At 42.6% G+C, this 19,942-nt stretch overlaps 1 protein-coding gene across 6 annotated transcripts in view; it reads right to left on the minus strand.

Moving 5' to 3' along the window:
• Positions 1–19,942, minus strand: part of DPP6 (dipeptidyl peptidase like 6) — an 807,813-nt gene that overhangs the window by 585,322 nt on the left and 202,549 nt on the right. Inside the window, exon 1 of one of the 6 annotated variants that reach the window (XM_073334580.1) lies at positions 19,517–19,729. The exons of 4 other annotated variants lie outside the window; for them this stretch is intronic. In XM_073334580.1, the coding sequence (XP_073190681.1) occupies positions 19,517–19,714 (198 nt within the window). In that variant the 5' untranslated portion in view covers positions 19,715–19,729. Of the gene's footprint in view, positions 1–19,516; positions 19,730–19,942 lie in introns of those variants that run through there. One more of the 6 variants, XM_073334586.1, reaches the window with a different exon arrangement.

Raw genomic sequence — 19,942 nt, forward strand, 5'->3', positions numbered from 1 at the left:
CTTGCCACCCTCACAGTGCATGCTGCCCAGGTACGCCTGCACATGCAGCTCCAGGGAGGGCAGGGGGAGCCTGGGAGCAAAGGCCAGAGATCAGAATGGGACCAAGCAGTTGCTCTGCAGGGTAGGGGAGCAGCAGAGCTCCTGGCTCAGCAAGGCCAGGGGAGGGATGATCCCTGGTGCCGGGAGCCGCCTCCTGCCTGTCAGCTTTGCTCCTCTGCTGCCAAGAACTCTGGGATACATCCAGAAGACTTCCAGGACCCGACCCGAGCCTGGACTGTGTGCACAGGAAATTACTAGGGCTTGGAACGTAGATCCCAGCTTAACATGGGCTCAGACCCTCCAGTCCTGCAGGGTTCTGGAGACCCTGGGTCCTCACCCTAGGTTAGCACAATTAGCTTGTGGACACAATCAGGGGGAAGGGGCTGGCTGGCTTGAGCCTGGGCTCAAGCCCAGGCTTACATTACTGTGTAGACATACCATTTGTGAATAACTTGCAGATGGAGCACAGCTCTTTAGTATACTGTTCACTGAGACACAACAAGCACCTCATCTGAGATCACTGTTGGGGATTCCCCCCGCATACAACAGACGGTGAACCCTGGTGAGGGAATCACAAAGGGCAACCAACCACTCTAACTAATACTAAAATACTACTAAACTTAACCTAAGGTACTAACTACTACATCCAAGAAAATTTTCTCAGAAACTGAGACCAAAAGCACAAGGTGAAAAAACACCACCCAGCACTCTGACTCTATCCACAGGCAGTGAGAAGGAACAGAAGGGGTTGGGGTGGCGCCACCCTTGGCCAGGGTTGTATGGCATGACTGTTACCCCTATGGGTACTGCTAGGCAAAGTTCTCCAGATCTGGTGCACAGGGCACACCCACACTGAAGTAGAATAGATGGCTGCATCTATTCAAAGAAGAAATTTTGCTTAATATTATGGATTTTACATGGTGTCTCCAGAAACAACAATCCATGGATCATCATGAACAAACATGGCCAAATAGCCTTGCGCAGAGTTGAATTTGGCCCCAGCTGCCATTTTTTACCCCACTAAAACTTTTCTAAATTTTAAAGCCTATCTAATAATAACTGGGGCTTCTTTAAAAAGATATTTGGCCTGTTTAATTAAAGATTGATTTCCCCCATTATGAAGCCCCTCCTACACTTATCATAGAATCATAGAAGATTAGGGTTGGAAGAGACTTCAGGAAGTCATCTAGTCCAACCCCCTGCTCAGAGCAGGACCAATCCCCAACTAAATCATCCCAGCCAGGACTTTGTCAAGCCGGGCCTTAAAAACCTCTAAAGATACAGATTCCACCACCTCCGTAGGTAACCCATTCCAGTGCTTAACCACCCTCCCAGTGAAATAGGTTTTCCTAATATCCAACCTCGACCTCCCCTACCACAACTTCAGACCATTGCTTCTTGTTCTGTCATCTGTCACCACTGAGAACAGCCTAGCTCCATTCTCTTTGGAACCTCCCTTCAGGTAGTTGAAGGCTGCTATCAAATCCCACCTCACTCTTCTTTTCTGCAGACTAAATAAACCCAGTTCCCACAGTCTCGCCTCTTCATCATGTGCCCCAGTGCCCCAGCCCCCTAATCATTTTTGTTGCCCTCTGCTGGAATCTCTCCCAATTTGTCCATGTCCCTTCTGTAGCGCGGGCCCAAAACTGGATGCAATACTCCAGATGTGGTCTCACCAGTGCTGAATAGAGGGGAATAATCACTTCCCTCAATCTGCTGGCAACACTCCTACTAATGCAGCCCAATATGCCATTAGCCTTCTTGGCAACAAGGGCACACTGTTGACTCATATCCAGCTTCTCATCGACTATAATCTCAAGGTCCTTTTCTGGGGAACTACGGCTTAGCCAGTCAGTCCCCAGCCTGTAACAGTGCATGGGATTCCTTCGCCGTACGTGCAGGACTCTGCACTTGTCCTTGTTGAACTTCATCAGATTTTGGCCCAATCCTCCAATTTGTCTAGGTCACTCTGGACACTATCCCTATCCTCCAGCATATCTACCTCTCCCCGCAGTTTAGTGTCATCCACGAACTTGCTGAGGGTGCAATCCATCCCATCAACCACATCATTAATGAAGATGTTGAACTGACCCTTGGGGCACTCCGCTTGATACCGGCTGCCAACTAGACATCGAGCCATTGATCCCTACCCGTTGAGCCGGACGATCTACCCAGTTTTCTATCTGCTTTATAGTCCTTTCATCCAATCCATACTTCTTTAACTTGCTGGCAAGAATACTGTGGGAGACCGTGTCAAAATCTTTGCTAAAGTCAAGATATATCATGTCCACCACTTTCTCCATATCCACAGAGCCAGTTATCTAATCATAGTAGACAATCAGGTTGGTCAAGCATGCCTTGCCCTTAGTGAATCCATGTTGACTGTTCCTGATCACCTTCCTCTCCTCCAAGTGCTTCAAAATGGACTCCTTGAGGACCTGCTCCATGATCTTTCTAGGGACTGAGGTGAGGATGACTGGTTTGTAGTTCCCCGGATTCTCCTTCTTCCCTTTTTTAAAGATGGTCACTTTATTTGCCTTTTTCCAATAATCCAGGACCTCCCCCAATCACCATGAGTTTTCAAAAATAATGGCCAATGGCTCTGCAATCACATCAGCCAACTCCCTCAGCACCTTCAGATGCATTAGATCCGGCCCCATGGACTTGTGCATGTCCAGCTTTTCCAAAAAGTCCTTAACCTGTTCTTTCACCACAGAGGGCTGGTCACCTCCTCCCCATGCTATGCGGCCCAGTGCAGCAGTCTGGGAGCTGACCTTGTTTGTGAAGACAGAGGCAAAAAAAGCATTGAGTACATTAGCTTTTTCCACATCCTCCGTCACTAGGTAGCCTCCCTCATTCAGTAAGGGGCCCACACTTTCCCTGACCTTCTTCTTGTTGCTAACATACCTGTAGAAACCCTTCTTGTTACCCTTAACATCCCTTGCTAGCTGCAACTACAACTGTGCTTTGGCTCTATTTGGCACTTCCTGGTTGGAGGCAGGGTCGTCAGCCATTGGCTGTACCACCTGCTGTTAAATACTGATGGAACTGCCACCACATGCATGTTTGGTGCAATGACTGTAGAACGCTGAATGTGGAATCACAATAGAAAAAAGGTTGAGACCACCTGGACCGGACAAGGTTCAGGTGCCTAATTCCAGATGGGCCCCCAAAAGGTAGAAAGACGTTCTTCACTCCCACAATTTCCAGACGAGGGAAGAATCTATGTTACAGAAAATTATATTATCTGTCTTTTAAAAGATGATCTCTACTCTAGGTACAGAAAGCTTACTTGCCTCTCAGAAGTCATGCATAATTCCATTGAGCGTCCTTGAAGGTCACATGAGTACTGAGGTTAGAATAGGCTCTTGAGCATTTTCAGGAAGGATCCAGCTTTCTTAATTTGTTTGAGCTACACAGATGAAAAGCACTTTATAAGTGCTAAGTGTGCTAGATACATATTGGGGGCCTGATCTAAAGCCCACGGATGTCAATGGAAAGATTCCCACTCACCTCAGTGAGCTTTGGATCAGGCCTTTAGCAATCCATTCCACTAAAAGCAACAGCCAGGGCTGCTAGTAGTGACTAGTGGTTTTGGGTGCCCAACTTGAAACACCAAAAAGACAGCCGATTTTCAGAAAGTGCTGAGCACCCGACCCCTGGGAAGTCAGGCTTTTAATGCGTCTCTCCTAAAAATTGAGACATCCAGAGTCATTAGTCAGTTTGAAAATCTTGGCCAATATGTGGGAAAAGGGAAGCAGGGAGATGCCCCTCTAGACAACAGTGCTGAGCAAATGTTTTGCAATTTCACCTTTTTTTTCTGGATATGGAATATCCATGAATAGAGCGTGATTATCCTAATATGATTTCTTTTTGCAATCAAGAACAGTTCATGTAAGAATACTGTAATCAGTTTAGTTTACCCTATGGCTTGCTACTGGAGTTGGGTTTCTTAGCTGAGACTTAGTTCTGAGTATTTAAAAAACAAAATAAACCAAAACTGATCTTCTCAGTCTGTCTTGATTTCAAATGTGTTTGAAATGAGAAGGTACAGGAAAGGTTTGCTAGCCAAAGAGGCAGCCACATTTACCTCTCACCATTGCCAAAAGCATTGAGCCTTGTCAAATGTAAATACACTGCAGCAAGCTGTAAAAGCTCTCTCTTACACATATGCCATTATTTGTTCTTGAATTTAATTTTAACATAAAGCCTTACATTTTATTAACCTTCCCTACTATTAATAATTACTTTGGCAATCTCCCATTCAATCAGTGTTCACAAAGCCTCTTACCCTGGCTCCTAAAGACCACTGAATGAGCTCTTTCTCAGAAGCCTCACTGATAATATACATCTGGAGTGCTTTTAATCATTTTACCAAGTTAGGAAATTCTCATCTATTGAACTCCAGTAGACCAAGGAGAAATTTTATGGCTCGTCACCAACTGAGATCAGGTGAAAGGGAATGCAAAACATTGCTTTCAAATTAAATTATACTTGTTCAGGTTGGAGTGGCACAAACCGTCTTTAACAAAAGAAGAGCCTGTTGTGGAAATTTTAGGGGAAACTCAACCTGCTGATTCACACTGCAGCTCCCTAAATTTTATACTAAATTGCACAGTCAGCCTTCTGACAGCAGCCTTCTTGTATATCTTTCCAATCCACCAGTATTCTACTATCTTTCTGAAAGCACAGGTCTTCAGAATCTCATCTTGGTGCAAGCTCCACAACATGGGAGGATGTAATAAAGGGTTATGCAGCACTGTATTCACTGGAGAGATTTTAACAACTTGTTTTGGGGCATATAATTTGCTATTGATTAAACTGTAAAAAAATCAACCACTCCTAACTCTTCCACAAGCACTCGTTCAGATTGTGAAATTAATCATTTAGACTATGCTTGCACCGTTTTTGAATTCGCTTTCTGGGAACATTCAGAGCAACCGAGCTCTGCTTGAGGATAAGAAGTAAACAATTTAGTTTGCAGAAAGGGAGATTCAGGTTCGATATTAGGAAAAATTTTCCAACTATAAGGATTGTTAAGTACTGGAATAGGTTACCAAGGAAGAGTGAGGATTCCCCGTCACTGGTGGTTTTAAAAACAGGTTGTACAAACAACTGGCAGGGATGGATGGCCTAGGTACACTTGGCCTGCCTCCACGCAGGGGGCTGAACTAGACGACCTCTTGAAGTCCCTTCCAGCCCTACATTTTTATGATTCTATAAATGTTCAGGAAATGTGAATTTAAATCCACATGCTCAAATCATCACAAGAAGGGAATGTTTAAATCGTTTTCTGTGAGTATTTATGCTGGAGACATGATCTGAGCCTTGGCTCCCTCCTTGCACCCCAAATTAGCAGAGTTGTAAGGGAGTCTGCCCAGACAGATGCAAGAAGGGAGATGTGTAAGCAACATGCATGTCACTCCCCTGAACTCTGTGGGACACATTTGGAGAGCCCAGGCACAAATGGATATGGGTAAAGGTAGAGGGCAGAGTGCTGTTGAGGAACACAAGCACAGCTCCTTGTTGGTATAGATGTAAGTTACCCCAAAAAGGGGTGGCCTGGGGGGCCCTGCCCAACCCCCACAAATGGACATTAGATCGGGTTAAGCATGGGGGAGAGGGACAGGTAGTAAGGTTGTAGCACGGGCTGCCTGCTAGACTCCATTCAGGGCTATACAACTTCAGTGTAGACATTTGGGCTCAAGCTGGAGACTGGGCTCTGGGGTTCTGTGAGGGGCGAGGGTCCCTGAGCCCAAACATCTACGCTGCAATTTTATAGCCCCACAGTCTCAGCCCAACTCAGCTGACACAGGCCAGCCACAGCTGTTTTACTGCAGTGTAGACATTCCCTGAGGTGCTCATCTTGGACACACACAGCAGTGGCATGGTACGTGGCTGTTTTTTTGCTGTGGGCACACCAAGGGTGTGAATGAGACTGTTCAAAGAAAAATGTTCTCTGGAATGTTACAAAGGCACTAAAATAGCAAAAAAAAAAAAAAAAAAGCACTGAAAACAAGCAACAATAGAAACTGAAAACCAGAATCCCCTGAATCAGAGAATCAGAGCATATCAGGGTTGGAAGGGACCTCAGGAGGTCATCTAGTCCAACCCCCTACTCAAAAGCAGGACCCATCCCCAACTAAATCATCCCAGCCAGGGCTTTGTCAAGTCTGACCTTAAAAATATCTCAGAAAGGAGATTCCACCACCTCACTAGGTAACGCATTCCAGTGTTTCACCACCCTCCTAGTGAAAAAGTTTTTCCTAATATCCAACCTAAACCTCCCCCACTGCAACTTGAGACCATTACTCCTTGTTCTGTCATCTACTACCACTGAGAACAGTCTAGAGCCATCCTCTTTGGAATCCCCTTTCAGGTAGTTGAAAGCAGCTATCAAATGCCCCCTCACTCTTTTCTTCTGCAGACTAAACAATCCCAGTTCCCTCAGCCTCTCCTCATAAGTCATGTGTTCCAGTCCCCTAATCATTTTTGTTGCCCTCTGCTGGATGTTTTCCAATTTTTCCACATCCTTCTTGTAGTGTGGGGCCCCAAACTGGACACAGTACTCCAGATGAGGCCTCACCAATGTTGAATAGAGGGGAACGATCACGTCCCTCGATCTGCTGGCAATGCCCCTACTTATACAGCCCAAAATGCCCTTAGCCTTCTTGGCAACAAGGGCACACTGCTGACTCATATCCAGCTTCTCGTCCACTGTCACCCCTAGGTCCTTTTCTGCAGAACTGCTGCCGAGCCATTCGGTCCCTAGTCTGTAGCAGTGCATGGGATTCTTCCGTCCTAAGTGCAGGACTCTGCACTTGTCCTTGTTGAACCTCATCAGATTTCTTTTGGCCCAATCCTCTAATTAGTCTAGGTCCTTCTGAATCCTATCCCTACCCTCCAGCGTATCTACCTCTCCTCCCAGTTTAGTGTTATCTGCAAACTTGCTGAGGGTGCAATCCACACCATCCTCCAGATCATTTATGAAGATATTGAACAAAACCGGCCCCAGGACCGACCTTGGGGCACTCCACGTGATATCGGCTGCCAACTAGACATGGAGCCATTGATCACTACCCGTTGAGCCCGACAATCTAGCCAACTTTCTATCCACCTTATAGTCCATTCATCCAGCCCATACTTCTTTAACTTGCTGGCAAGAATACTGTGGGAGACCATGTCAAAAGCTTTGCTAAAGTCAACGAACAACATGTCCACCGCTTTCCCCTCATCCACAGAGCCAGTTATCTCTGAAACACCTTCTAAGAAAGGACCCCACCCTGCCAGCCATCTCTTCCATATTTGCTCCCATTTCTTTTCTCATGTTATAAGCACATGACTTTTAACCCACACAACACTTCCATCCATCAACAGCCTGAAATGTATGTTTACACTCACCAGGGTTAATCTTGTCACTACACCGCATTAACTCATGTTTCCGTCTCTGACAACTTGCAGCATGTTCTCCCCAGCCAACAAGCCACTTGCTTTTATGACACACAGCACTTTAGCAGCCAAAGTACAATAGTCTGATAACTACTCATCCCGCATCATGCATATTCTTATTATCTGTTACATTATCCTTATCTAATTGCCTGCACTTTGGCTCATTCTGACATTTTCAAAGTTACAGATGCTTATTAGTGTCCCTTAGCTAGAAGAACATGTGCATTATAGTGATTATCCACTCATGGCACTGCATGTGACACGCAGCAATGACTGAAAGGCCTTTAACCTACCACAAACAGGGCATAATCAGATATTTTGGGAATTAGTGATGCTCTGGCAAGAGTTGCTTGGTACAGAATGGGTGACTGGACCACAGTAATATCAATGGAACAATATCTTCCATTTCTATGGATCCTTCTCATCCCAAAGCACGCTATAATTCTATATACAAGAGTTACTTCACCATGCCACTGAAGTGTAGACTCTTCTGGGTCAAAAGGCAGAACTTCTTTAATTGTGCAGCGCCACCTAGAGGCCTCAGCTGAGATCTGGGCCCTGTGGTGCGAGCTGCTATGAGGCTTGGAGGACCTTTCCCAGACCTGAAGAAGAGCTCTGTGTGACTTGAAAGCTTGTCTCTCTCACCAACAGAAGCTGGTCCAATACCTCACCCACCTTGTCTCTCTAATACAAACAGACAGGAAGCCCCAACGAGTTTACATTCTAAATATATGAGGCAGAAAGAGAGGAGTAATCTGCCCAAAGTGACACAGAAGGTCAGTGGAAGAGCCAGGAATAGAATTCAGGTCCCTCAACTCCCAGCCCAAGGCTCTATCCACTAGTCCATGCGGCCTTCCTTAACATGTCACTCTATAAGTGACAACCTATAACATTTAAATTTAAATCTGTATTTTGAGTAAAATTAGCTTACAGGTAATAAAGCAGGCCTGGCAAAGCAGAATTTCATAATGTAACTAAAATGGATCAGGTTATTGTGGCATTAAACCATGGCTGTGTCCGTCTTCATTAATTGCAACGTTTGCAGTGAATCACTGTATGTGTTTTGACAAGTATTGTTTACCCTGTGGTTTGCAGACGAATGAAACAGCTGTTTCAGCAGAGACTGTATTATTAGAGATATAATTGTGAAGCATTATAGTACCCTTTAGAATTCTTTTCAGGTGCCCCTTTTGTACCTAGGATTACAAATGCCTGAGCAATAGATAGTGTGTTACCTAATATAAAACAGAGAGAGACAATGAAGGACTGTATCAATAATGCTTTTGTACTCACTATAGCAAACAGTAAAACAAGGAGAACTGGAGAGACATGGTTCACTATAGGCCATTTATGGTTCTATAGAAATATCATTGTGGCTTTCTACAGCATTCCTATCTGCACTTTAATAGATGCCTGGTCTTCTAAGTGTCCTCTTTCTTTTCTGGTACCTAATGGAAATAGGAGAAAAACAAATAATTTTGTCATGGAATCTGTAGCTACGAGAACATTAGGAGAGATTTAGCAATAAATAGCAATTAAATTAAGATGGGCAAAACTCCATGGGCTGTCGTGGGGTTAGAACTCATTTTAGTAATAAATAAGTAATAACAAATGTATTTATGTATTAAACTCCCACAAATGAATGTTTGCAGCATAACAAGAGTTCAGGTTGCAAAGCATTTTCCCACTGTCTCCTTCCCATTTCACATACTTCTACATTTCCAAATATTCAGCTTTTGAGAAGCAATGTTCACGGTTTGGTGTCTGTCTGGGGCTGAACTTTCTTGGAAAGTTGGAGCAAAATGCTTTTAGTTCCTATTGACAAACAAGAAAAAACCTAAACATCATCTCCTTGTAAAAACATTCTAACCATTTTTTTTTTAAAGCAGCCACAGAAAATCACCTAATGTTTGAAATGCAATGTGAATACTGTAGTCAATGAGGGCTCCGTCCTGAAAGGCACTGAGCATGCAGCAAAGCATTTAAGCATGTACTTAATTTTAAGCACATAAATAGTTTCAATGAGTCAATGGGGCTATTCATGCGGTTAAGCCCTGTGCAGGATTGGGTCCAGCATTCTCAGCACTTCTCTTGATTGAGCCATGACAAATGATGTACTGTAGTTGACTAGACAGGGCACCAGACTGTGTCAGGAGAAATGGGTCTATTCAGGCTTTGCCACTGACTTGCTAAGTCACTTACTCTTTCTCTGTCTTAGACTCTCCATCTGTACAATGAATATAATGATGTCTATCTGCATTTCTAAAGGGCTTTGAGATAACTGATAGAAGCAGGAATACTATTGATTAGTGTCTGCTTTGTTTGGAGGAAAATAATTTAAAAATATAGATGTTAAAAGAAATTAAAAACATACTTCTGAGCATGTTCAATAAAAATCTGCTAAGAATATAACATATATTCATGAGGATACATCCTCTTTATGACATCTTGAACATTTAAGATTGTTAAGTCACAGGCAGACTGCAAAGAGCTACAAAAGGATCTCTCAGTACTGGGTGACTGGGCAATAAAATGGCAGATGAAATTCAATGTTGATAAATGCAAAGTAATACACATTGGAAAACATAATTCCAACTATACATATAAAATGATGGGATCTAAACTGGTTGTTACCATTCAAGAAATAGATCTTGGAGTCATTGTGGATAGTTCTCTGAAAACATCCACTCAATGTGCAGCGGCAGTCAAAAAAGCAAACAGAATGTTGGGAATCATTAAGAAAGGGATAGATAATAAGACAGAAAATATCATATTGTCTCTATATAAATCCATGGTACGCCCATATCTTGAATACTGCATGCAGATGTGGTCACCCCATCTCAGAAAAGATATACTGGAATTGGAAAAGGTTCAAAAATGAGCAACAAAAATGATTAGGGGTATGGAACGACTGCCATCTGAGGAGAGATTAATAAGACTGGGACTTCTGAGCTTGGAAAAGAGACGACTAAGGGGAGATAGCATAGAGGTCTATAAAATCATGACTGGTGTGGAAAAAGTAAACAAGGAAGTGTTATTTACTCCTTCTCATAACACAAGAACTAGGGGTCACCAAATGAGATTAATAGGCAACAGGTTTAAAACAAACAAAAAGAAGTATTTTTTCACACAATGCACAGTCAACCTGTGGAACTCCTTGCCAGAGGATGTTGTGAAGGCCAAGACACTAACAGGGTTCAAAAAAGAACTAGATAAGTTCATGAAGAATAGGTCCATCAATGTCTATTATCCAGGATGGACAGGGATGGTGTCCCTAGCCTCTGTTTGCCAGAAGCTGGAAATGGGCGACAGGGGATGGATCACTTGATGATTACCTGTTCTAGGGCACCTGGCATTGGCCACTGTTGGAAGACAGGATACCGGGCCAGATGAACCTTTGGTTTGACCCAGTATGGCCATTCTTATGTTCTTCTTTTGTCCACTTAGCCTGAGCAAAGACAAAAAGCAAGTGCTCTAGGGCTACTAACAGGACAAGTTACATGAGAGAATGTTTAAGAATTCTGCTGAAACACTCACAGCAAAACCCTCCAACAAATAAAATAGCTTAAGGGACAAAAGAATATTCCAAAGCCAGTGATATTCGGTTTCTCTGTAGGTTTTTTTGGGGTGGGGGGAGGGGGCGGGTGTGGGTGTGCGGGTTTTTCTGCATTCTGCAGGATTATGAAAAAATTTAAGCCTCAAAAGACAAAGTAAGAGCTAAGAAATAGCGAGGAAGGAAGGTCAGGTGGTGAACAGCACTGGACTGGGATCTCAAGAGATCTGGGTTCAGTGCCTAGCTCTGCCAAAGACTTCCTGTCTCACCAGGGGCAAATCATTTAATCCTTTTGTGCCTCAGTTTCACTATTTGTAAAATGGGGATAATGATACTTACTTTCTCCTACTCTTTGTCAGCCTTTTCTATTTAGTTTTTAAGCTCTTTGGGACCCAGCACAATAGTGCCCCAATCTCAAATGGGGTCTGTAGGGGCTACCGTTATACAAGTAAATAAATAATAAAAAGTTCTTGCAGCAAAGTGCTTCCAAGCTGATGGAAAAAATTTAACGTTGGGAGACGGGGGACAGAATGTGCCCAGCCACTTAATGGGCATCAAAGTGGGGCAGCGCACAGACATCCCCTCTGCACAACAAGCACAGAACAAGTGTAATCCATTCACTCCCCAGAATACCTTCCCAGATCGTACTATACAATTCTGTACCTATTAACACTTATACTCCATTCTATTTCATGGTGCATACACGTGCACTTCCAGTGGGATCCTGAGAAACTGACTATTCTGTGGACTTTTCTGCTCATTTTATACACACATGGACACTGCCAATAGACCAGTAGGAGAATGTCAGATTTATTAACATAATCTAGTGCACATAGGCAAAATGCATTTTAACTCATATAACTTAGCCAAAGGAAGTCCAATTTTTACTATACCAATATCTGGCACATCTACAACCTAAGGACTATGGGTAACATTTTCAAAAATGCCTATATGACTTGGGAGCCTAAGTTTTACTACCTAACTCACTTTTGAAAACAGGATTTAGTTTCTTAAATCTCTTACGCGCTTTTGAAAATTTACCCTATAACGCTACCAAATAAAAAGTTTCCATCCCTTTCATAGATTCATAGATTCATAGATATTTAGGTCAGAAGGGACCATTATGATCATCTAGTCCGACTTCCTGCACAACGCAGGCCACAGAATTTCACCCACCACTCCTAAAAAAGACCTCACACCTATATCTGTGCTATTGAAGTCCTCAAATTGTAGTTTGAAGACCTCAAGGAGCAGAGAATCCTCCAGCAAGTGACCCGTGCCCCATGCTACAGAGGAAGGCGAAAAACCTCCAGGGCCTTCCAATCTGCCCTGGAGGAAAATTCCTTCCCGACCCCAAATATGGCGATCAGCTAAACCCTGAGCATATGGGCAAGATTCATCAGCCAGATACTACAGAAAATTCTTTCCCGGGTAACTTGGATCTTACCCCATCTAAAAACCCATCACAGTCCATTGGGCCTATTTACCATGAATATTTAATTACCAAAACCATGTTATCCAATCATACCATCTCCTCCATAAACTTATCGAGTTTAATCTTAAAGCAAGATAGATCTTTTGCCCCCACTACTTCCCTCGGAAGGCTATTCCAAAACTTCACTCCTCTGATGGTTAGAAACCTTCGTCTAATTTCTAATCTAAATTTCCTAGTGGCCAGTTTATATCCATTTGTTCTTGTGTCCACATTGGTACTGAGTTTAAATAATTCCTCTCCCTCTCTGGTATTTATCCCTCTGATATATTTATAGAGAGCAATCATATCTCCCCTCAACCTTCTTTTAGTTAGGCTAAACAAGCCAAGCTCCCTGAGTCTCCTTTCATAAGACAAGTTTTCCATTCCTCGGATCATCCTAGTAGCCCTTCTCTGTACCTGTTCCAGTTTGAATTCACTTTCCTCTGGAGAGTGAGAAATGTTTATTAAAAAGTAGCAAACAGTTTTTCTTTGCAAAGAGCATGAATTTCTCCCCCACTCCTACTATGCTTTAAAATGGCTCAAACCATTTTTGAAGAAACTTTGAAAATCCCATTAGTCCCTGACAGAGAGAGCATGCCAAATTTCTGGCGAAATTATAAAACCTTCAGAAAATCATAAGCAACAAAAATGACCCTTAATAAATAGACAAGGTGGGTGAGGTAATACATTTTATTGGACCAAATTCTGTTGGTAAGAGAGACAAGCTTTTGAGCCTACACAGACCTCTTCTGCAGATCTGGGAAACTAGCCCTTAATAAACAGAAACACATAGGTAACCTTTAAATGCAGGAGTGGCTATATGAACAAATAGTTCATGACTTACTACAAAAAACTGCTATGTTAAGTGATCTATGGCAAAATACTAAATAAGAGATGCTGCCACCCCTTGGTCACAGTGTGAAAATCCATACTTCAAACTGCACTCTGCCAGTCACATCCTGCAGGCCTTACTTACTTAGGTAAAAACTCCCTGTAAAAGCAACTTGAAATCACTGGGCTTGAAGGGGATCTTTGCTAGAATGCAGACTGTAGAATCGAGCCCTTAAAGGACATTTATACGAATGATTCTACTCCTGCAGATTGTCTTTCTTTAGTGCTCCAGGGGAGTTTTCGAAGCCTTTCTTGGAGCTCTGAGAATCCACCCTTCTCTCCCCCATTTCTTGCCATTCACTGAAGCCATGATAATGGAGAGCTCTATACAGCTTCATCTGGAGCCCATCAGCCTCTTTCTTTTAGTCTGCTGGAAAGTTCCTTTAAAAGCAATACAAAGTACTCCCTCTTGGGACTCTGTACCTTCTCTTCCCATTCCTCCCAGCCCCTGCAAGCTCAGGAGGAAGGACCTGAGCTGAGTACTCTAACTCGATGAGATTCAAGTTACTGTGCATTTCACTACCACAAGACAGATGAGTCAACTTCTTTGCATAGTTATTCTTGTGTCTTAAAAACATATTCTACCTAGCAGATTTTTAATAGATGCATAATACATCAAAGGCCTGATCACTGTTAGTAAGGCTTGCAAAACAGGAAGGTTAATTTTAAACCAGCAACAAAAATCATGAAGCCACTGAATTCCAAATATAGCAACTGTTAAGCAATACATGAAAAGCCCCTATTGCTGTAATTTTAAATTATCCAATGTTAAGTTACATAATGAAATATATAATTAACTTGCATTCAGACAAATCAGAGAGAAGATTAACTTTATGAATGCATAATTATTACTCTTCATAGAACTAAACTGCATTTTTATTAATTTAAAGAGATGGGCTGAACGAATCAATAGGGACCTAATCCTGCTTCCACTGAAATTAGTGGCCTCAGTCGCATACAGAGAGCAGGATAACTGCATCCAACATCCTAGAGCCTACCAAGAATAGGCTGCAGGCGAGACCATTAGAAGGCATCAAATACTGCAGAAAGAAAACTGTTGATCTGATCTATACAGAGATTTTTGGTAGCCATATGGACTACTTCACTATATACTGATTAATGACCACTCCAAAATATATACAATTAAAAAAAATCATCTGTTTGGGAATTTCTGACATTTAAGTTGTTCTGCAGCTCTTGCCTAACCCTTTATATAAGACTGACCTGGACACACTCTTCTGGGAAGCAATAGCTTATCCAACAGTAAAATAATGGATTGAAAAATAATACTTTTATTGCAGGTGTTAGCAAATCTTACATATTAAATGTCAAATATTTTCAGGGGCTGTAATATTTGTAATATTGTTCAAACAAGCTGAACAATAATGAAACATGTAACCTTTGATTTACTTCTCAAACCAGCAATCACATCTTTTTATCTTCTAGAATTACTACTTAAAACTGAAATGATAACTTCTATAAAATAGACTCAGTTTGAATTATCACTATTGAAAATTATAAAACTACAATATAGCTAAGTTTCTTCTTTTAAAAATTAGCATAAATTTATACAACTAGGCAAATATTCAATATACAATTGAATGAAAAGTATTCCAGATTTCAAAGTAAAAATTAGAGCTACTTTATTTTGGTCCAATCCTTTACTCAGGCAAAAAATAGGAGTTTTACCTGAAGAATAAATGAAAAAGGAATGCAGCATTTGGCTCTTTATACAGAAAATCTATATATGATACTTCAGTAGAAAGCTTTAACACTTCATTTATCATCAGGAATTTAATTTTAAAAGGATTACTGTGGTTATCATTTTAATAGTCAATGCATTATGAAATAGATCAATATTCTGTATTACAGAGAAGTGCTCAATTTCTTATGCACTTGATTAATGCATTGCTATCATCACAGTAATTAAAAGGAACAGGGTTATACACAATCAGCATGTATATCTTACTCAGCACCTCCTGGCAGTTGCCTGCAAAAATTAAACTCATTAATCACTATAACTCCAAAGAAAAGTAAGCTTAGGAAAAATGAAAAAGCTCTACTTTATGTGGGGGAAAAAAGCTAAAGCCAGCATCTAGAAAGATTTCCTGTTTACATGATAATATACAAAACATGAATCTCATAGAGGGAAAAACGGTGATTACATTGCCAGAACATAAATTAATACTCTGCTATTACTGGACTTTGATTACATTCTTCAAAGGTACTGTACCATATCCCAATAAATTAATCTGAAAAGGCACATTAATAGCAAAACTATTATGTCATCTGGGTTATGTTTACATGACCACTCATTTTTACAGTTTTAATAACTGGTCAATTCAGTACTTCCACTGAAACCAATGGGAGATTGATTTGTGCAAAGAGAACTGAATCAAGGATGCAGTTTAGGATGATACAGAAGTATAACAAAATCAAGAACAAATGTCATAAACTTATAAATATTTACACAAGTTCTCAGGATGCCCCAAATCACTGAACATGTTTGTTTCTTTTTGGTATGCAGAACCAGCAACCAGAATTAACTACTGTGAAGTTTAGATGCCAAAATACCAATTGCATCCAGACAACTGTGTTATCTCATTTATAAAAGTTCAAATTCCATGATGAAACTCACCTCGCTCTCACCAGCTACTTCATGGTGGGATGAGGAGTTTCAATCTTAACTCTGAAATTTCCTCATTTTTAATTGTGGGGGTACAAATCAGACTCTTTGCATTACTTCAATACAGGTTTTTGTTTCTTATTTTAATTACATGTAAGTTTCCTCTAGTACTGAAAGTAATACATAGGAAAGGGGAAATATTGCATATAAACATCAGCATGGGTTGGAAAGGCCAGACCCGTCTTCATCTGTCTTGTATAGCACTGGGGAATGTATTGATACTTAAGAAATACTTGAAAATAATTGACCCATAAAACCAATTAATGATATAGAATGCAGAATAAATATCTTTAAGGTATAAAAACCTTATGATCATGATCATTAGCCTTTTCAAAAACTCTCAGTCTGCCTGATTATTAAGCACATTATAAAACAATTTAGTGGTTTTTAAAAAGAAATCTTAGCTACATTTTTAGTTGAAGTATTACCCCCCCCCATACACACACAAAAACTATTTTTGTATTTCCTACCTCTGACTTAGAAACTGTTAATTTGAAATTGGAAAAGAAAAAAAATCCTCTACTGGGAAAAATATCTTGAACGTTCAGTTTCAGTCTCACTGTGAAATTTACATCAGAGATTTAATTCTCTCAAAAGGGGTTTAGCAGTCAATAACGGGCAGGCTCCCCCTAATTACAAATAGCAATATCATATACCACTACAATTCAGTAGAACTGCCAGCAGTCAGTATTCTCTCTCTTCAGTGTCAGTGGATTCTGCACATATATATCACCAAATCACACAACCATTGCACTTCATGCACCCAGTTTTGTCCTTGTGCTTGCCTCAAATTTTGTTTTCCCCTCAGGGACTTTATGCCAAAAGCTGCATTAATTTGTCCTGAGAAAGCCTTATTGTCGCTGTCATCCAGATATTCAGCAGCCAGTTCAGTTGCAAAAGGCGGTGGGGAGGGGGGGAATCGTTCTGTTTCTGTTTACTGGCCAAGGTCAGAAATCCGTCTGGTGTATATCTGAGCACACTTCACAGACTGACAACAAGGCACAACAGAGCAATAAAGCCACCAGTTTCCGTTTGAGTTGCCCAGTGCAAAGCGAGAGTACTTATTCCCTGGCAGAGCTGAATCACGTCAGCACCTGGGACAGCTCCCAAAGTCACAGCTCTCCGGAGCTAATGGGGAAACGTGGGTGTGAGTGTGTGGGGCGGAGGGGGGTGGAGGGGGTGTATAGCATAATTTGTGCCTCTGCTTCTTGGAAAAAATATATTTTCAAAATTAAATTTTACCACCTTAGAGGTGTCTTATTATTCTTTCCCTTAGCACAACTAGTTTCCAAAAATTAATGCCGATTTACTGCACAGATCTAAACAAACCAAGGGTTATTACCTCAACTATATGACTATTTGGAATTCCTAGCCCAACCTGAGTCAGAAACAGTCATTGAATATTTCTACAATAGTCACTCTAAAGGCAAATTTCATTACTTCCTTTCCGGTTACATCTTAACTTTAACTGCCGAAATGATTCTTTAGGGAAACGTATGTGAAGCTTATGAATCAATTACATTTGCATTGCAGTTCCCAAGCTCTAACTCCCTGACATGGTACATACACTTAGCTCTCGCAGTCAACGGCAAAGTTCTTTTTCTAAATACATAAAATAAAATAAATCCCCTTGCAGTCTAGCAGCCTGGGTTTTGGAATTAATCTGAACTGTTTGCGTACATACATCACCTTTACTTGCCCCCCGCTTGAAGGCCTTTGCAATACAGATTTTTGTCGTACAGATCACTTCACTGATGAGCTTAACTTTGGGAAAGAGGGTTTGTTTGGTTTGTTTAGAGCCCTGTCAGCAGAAATCATTTGCACATGTTAAATTCCCTTTGTTTCTTGGCTCAAAGCTTTTGATGATCAACCCGTTCCAGACATCTGTCGTATTGAAAACCCACAAAGATACGCTCCAAGCTAAATTAAAAAAAAATAAATCCAGGGGAGAAAGATATTCCGGAGACCAATACCAAAGCAGCAACTTCGCTTTCTCGTAGCGACACCTAGAGGCCAATGAGCTGAAGTTTCGGCACATTTCCGCTCCAGGGTCACATCGCAGGAGATAAGAGTTTCAGAATGAAAAGTTTTTAAATCAACACTTAAAAAAAAAGTCTCCGGTGTTTTTAGTTTGTGCGCGTGACCTTACGTTAGGCGTCCCGCCACCCCCGGGAACTGTGTGTCGTGTTTAGGATGCTAGTGAGGATTTCACCAGCCACCGAAAAAAGTAAACTCATCTCCAGCGACCTATTGGCCCTTGGAATGAACAGAATGGAAATCCTGCCAGAGGATTTGAGGCCAACTTTCCTCTCTGCTAGAAAAACTTAATCCGCTTTACCTGCTACAACTACAAAAAGTTTTCATGTGGGGGGAGGGGGAGAGCAAAACCAAAATCCCACAACTCCCTTCGCTGCAGTCCCCCTCTCAACAGGGATCTCAGGGATTCAGACATAAAACTACGCTCTCAGTCGGTACTTATAAGGGATCATTATCAGTGGTTTCTATAATTAACACTGATCACAGCTCCAAACCTACCTTTAGGGAAAATAAATATTTTAATAGATAGGAATATTATTCCAAATTGCAGCGACTTTCCCCCTTGCCGTTTACACACACGCACACACAGAGAAATCCCTTTACAAACATAATAGCACGCCAGTCTGAAATAGTGATGGGAAACTGATGGATTGATTGTTTGGACCTTCTTCCGGGGCCCTCTTCTTTCTAAATCTCCCCCCAAGAAAAAACTAGGAACAATCGATCCAAGGTGATTTAATTCTTTCCATCCAGGAGTCCCAGCAGCAAGCCAGTGGCCAGGATGAGTCATTTGTTACTAAGGCAATATGCAAATGCCCCCCTTTGAAATCGCTACTCCCCGCGGCAGCGGCGGGTGGGAACGTGCCGGGAGAGAAGTTTGCATCCAGCACCTTCCGGGGGCTCGCGTCTCATCACGTTGGGTCATTAACCAGGAGTTTCGAGCAAAACCAAAACAAAACAAAAATGGCCGCGTCGGGTGCGAAGTTCTCCCCGGCAGGGCTCTGGAGCCGGGCAGGAAGGACAAGAAGGGGGCAAGGCGAAGCCTTCTGGTTCTGCCCCAGGCAAAAACTTCTAGCCACACTCGGAGGGGCACGGAGGCAGTTTACACGGGCGGTTTCCAAAAGCACCCAAACCATGCACACTGCACAGCAGCCCGACCTTCCCCACCCGGCTCATTCCCAGACAGCCCAGGAGAGCGGGAGCCGAGGGGGTTTGGGGACTTGTTTACATGGCCAGGAATAAAGTACCCTCGCTGGCCTTTGCCGGGGAAGCGGGGGCGCAGATCAAGACAGGGAGAGAGAAGGCAGCCAAGCGACCTCCGGACACACAGACACACGCGAGACACTCGGACAAACAGAGCAAAACCCAAACCAGGCTGGGGGCTTACATCTTCCTCCTCGGCGTCACTCCGGGCCTGGTACTGGAACCGGGCTCGGCTCTCCGGCTGCAGCTGGCGGGCGGGCGGGCCGGCAGCGCTGTTCTCCTCGGTGCACTGAGCCCCCAGAAGGTGACTCGCCTCGGGTGGCGCCGGGAAAGATCGGGAGGTGTTGATCTTCCCACCGAATCGCTGGTACAGCGAAGCCATGAAGTCAATCGCGGGGGGGGGGGGGGGCACGAGAGGCGCTTTTTGGGGGTGGGTGGGTGTGCGGGGGTTACAGCATGCTACACGCAAGTGAGCTCTTCTCCGTAGCACATCAGTGGAGCTGGGGTGCAGGGCAGAGCGAGGAGGGAGACAGCATATTTATTTCTCTCCCTTGCTTCAACAGCAGCATTGGGGGGGGGGGGAACGGGGGAATTACCAAAAACAAAAACA

Source organism: Lepidochelys kempii, chromosome 2 (assembly GCF_965140285.1).
Source record: "Lepidochelys kempii isolate rLepKem1 chromosome 2, rLepKem1.hap1, whole genome shotgun sequence".
NCBI lineage: Eukaryota > Metazoa > Chordata > Testudines > Cheloniidae > Lepidochelys > Lepidochelys kempii.